Source organism: Bombus pascuorum, chromosome 15 (genome assembly GCF_905332965.1).
Source record: "Bombus pascuorum chromosome 15, iyBomPasc1.1, whole genome shotgun sequence".
Taxonomy (NCBI): Eukaryota; Metazoa; Arthropoda; class Insecta; order Hymenoptera; family Apidae; genus Bombus; species Bombus pascuorum.
This window is the reverse complement of record NC_083502.1, coordinates 7650391-7661653: the sequence shown is the minus strand read 5'-3', so window position 1 is coordinate 7661653 and position 11263 is coordinate 7650391. Positions and strand designations below refer to the sequence as shown.

General features: G+C 33.9%; 2 protein-coding genes across 3 annotated transcripts in view; one reads left to right on the top strand and one right to left on the bottom strand.

Moving 5' to 3' along the window:
* Positions 1-11263, top strand: part of LOC132914437 (vacuolar fusion protein CCZ1 homolog) — a 43917-nt gene that overhangs the window by 6343 nt on the left and 26311 nt on the right. The gene's annotated exons all lie outside the window — the stretch shown is intronic.
* The window catches only part of LOC132914438 (guanine nucleotide-binding protein G(o) subunit alpha), a 30049-nt gene continuing 21980 nt past the window's right edge, over positions 3195-11263 (bottom strand). For both annotated transcript variants that reach the window (XM_060973567.1, XM_060973568.1), the window contains exons 6-9: positions 10983-11111; positions 9412-9541; positions 8128-8281; positions 3195-6786 (exon numbers count right to left, since the gene is read on the bottom strand). In XM_060973567.1, coding sequence (XP_060829550.1) covers positions 6599-6786; positions 8128-8281; positions 9412-9541; positions 10983-11111 — 601 coding nt within the window. In that variant the 3' untranslated portion in view covers positions 3195-6598. The remainder of the gene's footprint in view (positions 6787-8127; positions 8282-9411; positions 9542-10982; positions 11112-11263) is intronic.

Genomic DNA, 11263 nt, shown 5'->3' with positions numbered 1-11263 from the left:
ACTTTTTTTTTCTTATATCACCGACGAGGTACAGGATAGACGTAACATTTGTGACATTATCGTACCGACGTCTTGCTATTTTACCGGTCACCCGACCGGTCTGACTCCCTATACCATTTTCGTGTCGCATGCGACATTATCAATCCAATAAGTTGTATCGTTGATGCTCTGACGATACGCCAAGGAAGGAATTTAAACTAAACGAAAAATTATAATGACACGTATCGTAATAGTGTTAAACATTATTTAAACAGAAACTCGGTAAAGCGATAACGCACGGCACGAAACTTTGTCTAGTCTTATAATGGTGGTAAGCCGAGCGCGGCTAAGAGTATCAAATATTCTTAGTAATCAAGTAACCAAAACAGTCCTCGTCATCGATAATGGTTATCGATAATCGAAAAGATTTTTTTGAGGTTTAGCATCGCTATTTTCCACTTAAACAAAAATTACACTTTTGTCCATGACTCTTTTCATAAAAATTTGAGAAATACTGCTTTCAATTTTTGATCCCTGATTCTTTCCAACGTCTACCAAAAATATCAATAAAGAAGACATTAACTTACACTTGCTTTTAATAATCGTAAATCATCGTAAAAATATTATAAAAAATCTGCACAGATTACGCAGCAACAATAGAAGAGAGATACTATGTTAACAAATCAGAATACCAGGTATATAAGTACTTACTTATAACGACAAAACTGATTGCTACTTTTGCTACTCAATCGTTTATTCATTCCTGCATATACATATGTAAAACAGCGTGATGTGACAATAAAAACCGCTTATCTTTCTTTGTTCGTTTATTTCGACATTTCAAGATGTATGGACAATTATTACATAATAATTATATATATTTATATATGTATAATGAGAGAGCATCCTCCTCTCGCAACTTTTCCCTCCTCTTACCCCAAAAAAGTCCCCCTTGCCTGAAATGTGCCTCACTCACTCTCCCTCACACTCTTTCTCTCGTGTTCTCTTTTTCACAATAAAAGAATGAAAAGGTAAAAGTAATAAGAAAGAAACGGCGTCGATTCGTCGAGTCTACGGATGATTTTACGAAACGATCTTTTTTCTGCTGCGCGCATTATTTTTTAATCATTTCACGATCATGCGAATGATAGTACTCCTCCCACAATGTTTCGTTATTTATTTTTTTGTATTTATTTTTATGTTTTTATTCCATCCACGTCGTCTTATTATCATTTAGCGTTTACTCGATAAGATTATGAACGTTACCATTAATCGTTACAATTACAATAATAACACTAGTGTTGGTTACTCCCGTACTTGTCTCGCTCATCCATCTATCCCCACCACGCGGCCATCTACCCCCACCCAAGAATCCTGATGACACGTTCAAATACTGAATTACAGTTAACTTTGTTGCACACTAAGGTTGTCAATTATCTTCTTTCTCTTCTTTCTCTATCTTCATATTGCGCGTATCCTTCGCATTTCGAAAGATCGATAGTGATATTTTATCGATCCAAACACGTTTATCTCTACATATACCGCGATACCCTTTTTATTCTTCGTTCTCCTACTAAAATTTTTACCTTCCTCGTTTTCTAATCATCTCGTGACCCATTTTCGTTCCTTCCTACCTCTTTCGCCCGCGTCATTCGTTTCGTACTCGATATTCTTCGTAATAAGAGTTTTATTTTTGCCCTCGTGAAAAATATTATTCTCGTTTGTTAAGATTTTCTTGGTTAGTTCGTCTATAAAGTGCGTTTTCTTCTTATTCTCGCGATGATTTTATTGTTTTCTTACTTCGTTAGTATTCGTCTCGCAATTTATCGTTCGTACGTTGTTATCCCGTTTACTGAAACTCCTTTCGTATTTTTTTGTAGGTTTTTATTCTATTCTGTTTTTTCTTTCTTTTTTTCTTTTTTTTTTCTTTTTTTTTCAGTTTCTAATTCTCATTGGAACTTACAAACCGTGAACTGCTGCTTCTCGATAATTAGGAGCAACGATAACGATTTCTCGATCCACAATCTAGTAATTTCTTGTTCCTTTGTCATCTTCCAAATGCAAATTCAAAATTTGAAATTCCTTTCGTTGAAGATATATCCGGTAGCTGTTAAGTCAACTGATCGAACTGGTAAAAAAGTTGTAGATTGAAAAATCGCGACTTGCCGTGGTTCGATAATCAGCCGGACGAGAGTGTGTGTGCTTATTACAAAGCAATATCGTTGGGTCTGTTGTAAAATAACGATTTATAGCATATCGCATAAAAAAGCGTCCGAAGGCGAGAAATATGTCATCGTGCAAAAATCGAAAGATTTTCATGGTTTTTTTCTTAAAAATCCCTGAATTTCACGCTGGTGAGCGAATAAAAAGAAAATTGAAATAAACGAACGAAATGAGTGGAAGAAAAAAAAAAAAAGTAAGTAATTTGAATGAAAACGATAAATACAAAAATTTTAATGTAGAAATATTCGCGAATGTGGCTCTTCCCATTTTTTTCAAATTCAGAAGCAACCCTCGAGAAATATAGGGAAATTTCACTAGCGGCTTCGACTGCTATTGGCGAGCCTGACCGGGGAAAAACCAACAAGAATGAAGAATATCAAGGTGATCACTGCTATACACAGTTTAATTCATTGCATTTATCCTAGGCGGTTATAATAATAACTGAATTACAATTTCTAAATTCGAAATTGCACACCCGTTACGTATTACAATTATTTCGATTTACAATCTATCGTTATTCTTTATTTTCATTTCACTGGTTGCTTCTTCTTTGTCGGTTGAAACTTAAGCTTTTCTTTTCTCTTTTAAATCAATCAAATCGTTAATCGGTAGTTGAAATTTGGCGCCTCAAATATTCTAACCGATAGTGTAAGCATAAATATAAAAGCTACATTTTCCTGTCAATTTATTATCGATTACAGATATTGAAACGAACTGAAAATTAATAATAATAGTTAAGAGTAATAAAAATCCTCGCTGCGAAGGAAATAAATCAAAGCAATCACTTCCCCGATCGTTACACATTTTTTTTTTTTTTTTTTTGTACGAGCTAGTACGTTCTCTATTTGACTAGAAGTTCTATATGCGTACTTATTTATACATAATTATGGCTACTACATATAGGAATACTTAATTAATTATAATCGATAGCCCTAAAATTTATATATTAACTTTTACAGTAATATGGCAACGGCGGTGACAGTAATACTATGTTATTTTTTAAATCTTGTTTTTATCCTCTAGATCCAACTAACGATATAAAAATAATTCGCAAAAATCGACGTATAAAAACAAAAAGAGAAAAAAAGAAAGATTAGGAAAAATCAAAATCGAAACGTAGAAGAAAGGTGTTCTTTCTTTTGATACTAGTCGTCGAAAGAAAATATAGCGAAATTCTTCTTGGCCTTCTTCAAGAAAAAAAAATCTGTCCTTCATATATACATAATTCAGATTAATTTTGAGAATAGTTTTTTCTTTCTTCCTTCTTTCCTTTCTTTTTTCTTTACATTTGTAATTATTGTTCTACTCGATTCTTTGGTTCTTTTTGGTCAAACACTTCTCGATATTTTAATTTACGTTACAATTGAACAGCGACGAATTGCAATTGCAACTATTTTAAATAAATTTAAAAAAATCTCCAATTCCCAACAAACATTAATTATAAATTTAGGATATGATATTTTTTTAATATAAAAGTTTTAAACAGATATCTTTGGTAAAAAGATTCCTATAAAAATTCCCAAAATTTCTGCCACAACTCCTCGTTACTTAATCGCAATTGCAATTCTGGAAAAGAGAGTGAAATCTTTCCCAAAAGAACAAAAACAAAAAGTCGTTCAAATAGAAAGATTATAAAAAAAAAAAAAAAAAAAAAAAAAAAAAAAAAAAAAAAAAAAAATAAAAGGAAAATTGGTACATTGTGCGAGGATGAAATACGAACCAAGGAAAAATAGAAAACGGGAAACTGCGTTTGACTGTACGTGGAATGTTTCGGTCTGCACTGATATTCGTTTTAAAGCCAGTAAGGACTGCTTCGATGAAAAAAAAGAAGCGTAAAGACACGGCTTCTGTCGATCCAAAAACGCTATCGCTTAATACGAAATCAAGATTTCATCGAATAATTGAAAGCTCCCCTTAAACACACCTGACCTAATCGAGAAACGTAAAACGTAATTGCGTAAAAAGGTAACTAAATCGTACGAAGAGAATTCGGAAATTCAAGGATCCATCCTAGCTTCGTTGAGTGGAACCTCTTTCACTTTTCGCAAATGTAAACGCTTCAACGTATGTCCTATGCAGAATGTTTCAGAAATAAGTGGCCAAACTTTGGTATCGTATTCTACGCTATACCACAGTTCGGCCACCTATTTCTGAATACCCTGTATATTCGTGTAACGTGTGTACGCGCGCGCGTGTGTGTGTATGTGTGTGTGATTGCGTCGTTGCGTGTAATTGTGCGATCGTGTGCGTACAGTCGCGTAAATGTGCGTGACAATGGAACGAAACGAAACTGTCGATTCAATTTAAGGGAAAAACAGCGAAGAATTCTTTCTCGCGTACGGCGCGAATCTTGCTCGAATCGTTGCGAAAAAATGCTTGACGAATCGGAAATCGAATATTAATTAGATCTCTACGCATCAAGATGTTCGCGTCTTTTCTCTGCATATTCTGACCCTATCTATCGAGTTTTTATGGTTTCACTTAAATCTCACTTATTTCGATCAACGGCGTTTCTATGCTTTTTACACAATTTTAGCGCATTTTTTATTTAGTTTTCTAACCGAAAGGAACTGATCGAAAACCGAATAGTATAATATTATACGTATCCGACGGATGTAGGAATCGTAGATTTGCACGGAAAATATAAAATATTTTGTACGAGAGAAAAATATACTTTTTTCGTCGGTTTCTTGTGCGCGACTTGTGCGATCGGCGATGAACGTAACATGCTTATTCAACTAAATTTATAATAGTTGAATATCATTATACTACTCGTGAAAAATGAAAATTGTATTATCAGCTTATAAATCGTTTCTTGCCAGGTAGAAAATCGAAGTGTCGGTCGAACGAAGAATTTTTAAAGAAATTATTTCTTTTAGCAAAAGAATTTTTAAGTTAAACTATCAACTAGAATTATTTGCTATGTTAAAAGAAATTTTGTTCGGCTTAATTTTCTACCTGAACAGATAACTATAATCTTTCCCTAATTTACACTAAAATCAGATGAAGGATCTCGAGATTCGAGTGTGCTTCGTGATTGGTCTTTGTGCGATTTACCGCGAAATGTATGAAAAATCTGGATCGATCGTTGTGCGCCCTCTTTCAACGTATTCCTTAATTCCATATTTTTGATTACGAAGGACTCAACTATTCGCCCGTTGACCCATATAGTAAGTCTTTTTAATTAAGTAGACAAGTAATATTATATAAGCTTTTGAATCTTAACAAAATTTAAAATATGAAATTCAATCATTCGTATATAATTTTTTAGTTTCAAATATCGACGCAAAAATTGATTTTCATATATGACAAATTCACCGGCGGTTCACTGGTAGTTAACAAAAAGATCGATCACAGTATTCGGTATTGGTTTAATAGATTGTCCAACGTTGATAGACTGACTCAGTCGCAATCGGTTTAAAATAGAAAATGACCAACGAGTAAAGGCAATATCGAGTCCTCTGCAATTAATACAGCAATCAAATCTGATTATGATATAGAAAAGAATGTTTCTTTATTGAGAAATTCATATTATCCGTACGTATTTAACTCGAAGGATCGATTAGCTGAAAACTTTATTCCAAACTTTCTATTCTCTTCCAGATATAACGTTCAAATCATAAGATGAATTTCTCTAGTAGAGAAACATTCTTGATGCTGCTGATATTAAAAGTTCCTACACGATTCTCTGTTTGCCTCAAAAGACAATTAGAAGAAGCGATTTAATAACGACACTCCACAACCGATATTACTTTTGTAATATGGACGATCGAACTAATAATACTATTAGCGAAACTTTACAATTCAAAAGTTACAGATTATCCTTGCATAATGGTAACAAATTTGTTGATGAAATAAATAAGATTTTACAAATTATAAGTTATTCTCGATCATTGCGTTCAACGAAAAACGATAGGGAGAGATGCTATAACTCGTGAATTATCGGTTCGCTAATAATAGTAATTACTAAATTATCATTATGCAAGAGGATGCAGGAATTGTAGAAGCGAAGCTACTTACATAGCAGCACTTTAGCAGCACATAATGCATAGCGTTGCGTAAACATTGTGGAACTGCGTTCGAATCGCTCGGTATGATAAGGAGAAAGGTTGAAAGAGCCGGCACAAAGAGGTGTCTGATAAAAAAAAGTCGAGAAGGTATCCGCAGGTGGTCGGTAGTAGTAGCGGTGGTACATAGGTGTATCTCTTTTTCTCGTTCCCGTTCTTTCAGCCGTTCTCTCCCCCTCTGTCACGCGATCTTTCTCTCGGCAACCTGACAATCTCGCAGTCTCTCGTTCTCACGCGCTCCCCCGTTCTCGCGATACATATCTGTCGTGTTTATGCGTGTGAGTGTGAGTGTGTGTCGGTCGATCGGCTCCACGACGGGAATATTTATCCTAATAGAGACCGCAGCCACGGAGATTATTGGCGATAATGACGTCTGTGACTGCGTCGAACACGAATTGAATGTTGTCGGTATCGGTAGCGCAAGTCATGTGGCAGTAGATCTCCTTAGTGGTTGACTTGTTTCTCGCCTCGAATTGCGCCTGGATGTACGCGGCTGCTTCACCGTACTCTTGCGCCCCTGCGGTCAGACAGACACGTTTCCTTATTATTCGTTTAACCTAATGGTGTAGGCCATTCTTCGCTGAATCGTATTCCCCTGTCATTAGAAAGCTTTTTACGTTGCAGGAAATAAGAAAGAGTCGTTGTTCTTGGCACGCGTGATTTCTTCGTTTTATGCGAAAAATTGTCCAAAGTCGTTTATACGCCCTTTATTCGATCAAAACATAAACAATTACGGATTACATTTGGTTGTTTTCGATTACGTTTGTTTTCTTAGATGGGTGTTTCAGGAAATGCTTTAAAAAATTGAAAATTTAACCTTTATGAACGAGGTTTACAAACATCTGGCAGGAAGTTCTGTTTTAGATTTGCTTTCTTCAGACGGGATTCAGACGGGATTCAGACGGCATTCAGACGGCATTCAGACGGCATTCAGACGGCATTCAGACGGGATTCAGACGGGAGAGGTTAAGGAATGTGCTGCGATAAGAATTTTTTGTTTCTTCGGTGAGACTAATTGGGGACGGGGGGTGGGAAGGGGTGTGCGGTAAACGATTATTTTCGATTTGAATCGGTTTGCTTCTATACGAGATTTTGAAGCAAGACTTTTCTGTCTGATGAACGTTTTGTTTTTATAAATAAGGAAAGAAACTGATAATATCTGAATGGATAGTTTTTAAAATTTTAATTTTTTGTCTTTGAATGTTCTTTCAAAGATCGCTTTTATGTTATTTCTTACGTATTTCAACTTTCGCGATTACGTAAAAATGATAAAAGAAGGAAGAAAAGCGGAAAAGAGAATCAAAATTGAAATTATTTCATTTATTCTACAATTTCAGTTTCTATTACCTAAAAATAATGTTCACACTCGTACCGAAAATTCACAAGATGGATGACATACGATGAACGATACGTATTTAGATCAGTGTACCTCAAACGAGAGGATGTAGCTCTCTTGTGGGGCGTGAAGGAATTCCAAGGGCAGCAACAGACTACGGACTTTTTATAACAATGAGAACTTCCCGCATTTATTTTTACACCACATGTAACATATGATCTTCGCTAATAGATTACACTATAATTTTCGAAATTCTATTCCAAACCGTTAATTTCTTTTTACTGAAATGCAATACATACTGGGTGGTGCTCTATAAATTATTCGCTAGATTAATATAGGTTAACGAGAACGATATAAAATCTTTTTACTGTAATTTTCGTTAAAAATAAAAAAACAAAAAAGAAATGAAAAAAAGAGTTTAATACCGATGGTGAAAGCGTGCGTTTCACATAGAAATAGATTGATCTTTAATTTTTCGTTCACAAAATTCCGTGGATATAAATGTGAAAAATATTTTCTTACCAGCATATTCGGGGAAGCAAATGGTGAGCGGGGACTTGCGAATTTTCTCCTCGAAAAGATCCTTTTTGTTCAAGAAGAGAATAATCGAGGTGTCGGTAAACCATTTGTTATTGCAAATCGAGTCGAACAGTTTCAAGCTTTCTTGCATTCGATTCTATAACAGATAATTAACGTGCAAACATTAATAATAGTTAATGTCCAAAGATATATAACTATAATCTAACATGATTTTAAATGTACAAAATATCGTATGAAAAATAGAGGTACAGAAAGAAATTTGTAAAATAATGTAAATAGCAAATCATTCTAGTGGATTGAAGAACGAGGGGTTAATCAATGGGGTCGTTCCACGAGAACTCGTTAATTTCCAACAATTGCAGTTTATCACGTTTTCTTCCCACGTAGGATTCTCCATATGCATCTCCGTAAGTAACGCGTGCATGTATATAATGGTGCGAAAAAATTTTCGAATGTTCTCTTCATGGTAGAACAGGTAAAGAGATAAAAAGCACTTAGATACGTAGAGGATCTTTTTCGTGTACGATTCTGTTAATTATTAAGTATTATTAAATATATTTCATCATAAGAAGTACTTTATTCTTCAACAGCTTTAGAAACGATATCAAATAAAGCGTAACAGTTCGTGAAATACATAACAACATAACCGTTAATTACCTATTATTTAGAAAATACAAAGTATACCTAGCACGAAGAAAAACGAAAAATATACAAATATTAATCGTCCTTTGGTAATTTCTTACCGAAGAAAAGAAAATAAAACAGATATGTTATCTTTAAAAGGGTCTACGGTTCATGATACATATACTATGTATATTTCTATCGTATATGTACACCTATCGTAACGTAAAGAGGTGACTGTTTTGAAAATTCGGAGACTCTGGAAACTCGTATGTGTTTTAGAATTCCCTTGTTCGCTTCTAAAGTTCCAAAACTCTTGATACGGTAAGTGGAGATCAGTGCAGTTTAGTTTTCCTTGGCTTCTTGAATTACTCTATTGTTACGAATTTCACCATCGCACCGTGAAATATCACCTGTCCTTTTGTGTATACACTATCGTCTCGTATCGCTTTAATATAAATAAACCAGTTAAAAAAAATCGAAATCTTCCAGTTTTTTGTCTAATTATTTAAAACATTGAAACCAACAAAACAAAACTTATCGTTTAATATCATCTTAGTTTTATTGTCATTTACTAAACTTTGTTTATCATGTAGTACTAAAAAAAGTGAAATTGTCAAGTGAAAAGAAAGCGCGAATACTTACCGTCGTTTCATCTTCGTGCAGGACTTGATCGTACTCGGACATCGCAACGCAAAATATGATCGCGGTAACATCCTCGAAGCAATGGATCCATTTCTTACGTTCGCTTCTTTGGCCACCCACGTCGAACAATCTGTAAAGAAGCAACGGTATACCGATGAACAAGGGTTCAGAAATTCATTGGATAATTAATTAACAAATTAAAATATGTCAATCTGATCTTATCGATATTTCTATCCTCCTATTACATCTTTACAGAAAATAACATTGAAGAACAATATTACATTTATCTAAATGTAGTTCTTTTAAATTTTATTAAAAAGAGAATAATCAACACACACACACACACAATTGTGTTTAGAGACAATGGAAAAATAACACGATAATACAAATTTTCACTTTTCTAATTGCAAAGTACAAAATAAATTGTCAGTTTTAATTATATAATATTTGCGTAAATGTAAATTATATTTCTATATAAATACATAATTATATATAAATAATGTTAGTATACTATTAAGAGAGCTAAATGCAAATGTAAATTATACACCTATGTAAATAGATATAAATAAGTGTGAAATATATCTACAAAGAAACTATTTCTTAAAGTGACATTAATTGAAAGAAGGAATGCATGTGCTCAGTTTCTTAAATTGTCATCCCAATGATTCATGCTCAATCGTTCATAAGTCATTGCTCTCTCCCTTTAGCCTATCCTTCTCCTGCCTCTTTACTCAATTTCTTTTTTTAACCACTGAGATCAATGTTAACAATATTCCACGTGGCAATATGTTCCTTGATCTTTAATGTTCTTGTCATGCCAGAATCTCCAAATTTTTTTATCTAAAAATTATATTACTACAGTGTACCACTATTTATAATTAATTTACAATTAAAAGGATTAAATCACTAGCAAATATGTAGATATTTCATATTTAAAATTTGTGCACATCATGTATTGCGTTACATTAACAAGAACAAACGAAATTGTATACATTATTATGCGCATACAAGATAGGAATAATCGTTCGATCGCGGAATAGAGAACAATCTCCTGTCTGTTGTCGGTACACCCTAAAATCTCCAAAAAGATAACATTTTTTTCATATCAATGGTGTTGATAAAGTTACACCTGTATCCACCTTTGATCGTAAGGATTAGATCAAAACGAGTCAGTCTTCTACTTTCTTGTCCTTGTTTCTTTGTATTATATTCATTTTCGTATTTGATAATCGTCGTATCGAGTATATCCTTCCGTTAAATTAACTATTCTTTACAATACTCTATCTAAAAGTTCATTTTCCTCCATTGTATGATTTCAATGCCATCTGGTGGCGATAAGAGAGCACTTTAATACGACATAGTCGAAAAGGAGAATAACCTGTCAGGTCCAAAGATACGTGTCCTTTAAAAATAGACGATAAGTTCATGAAGTTTTTCAGAAGATCGATAATACGGATAATGCTATGGTTAGTAATATTTCTTACGTATGTAAATTTTGTGTCTAACATTACGTGTATTGTCAGAATCGTTTTTGTGCATTTTACGAATAAACATCTGACCCGGGTACTTACTTGAAATTAAGATTCTTGAAAGAAAAGTGAACTTCGACTATTCCCGTTGTTTTAACACGGGTCCTTAAAATATCTTGCTCCGTAGGCTGATAATCCCTGGCCCCTAATCGGTCTAGATCATCCAGGAAACTGGAATTTCAAGGAAAAACGCAAGACTGTTAGTTATATTTTTAGAGAATTCTTCAAAATATCACAGATTAAACGATCTAGAGAACCATTTTCTTAATTATATACGCATATTTCAAGAGAAATAAAAAGAAATGAGAAGAAATGTTCGAAAT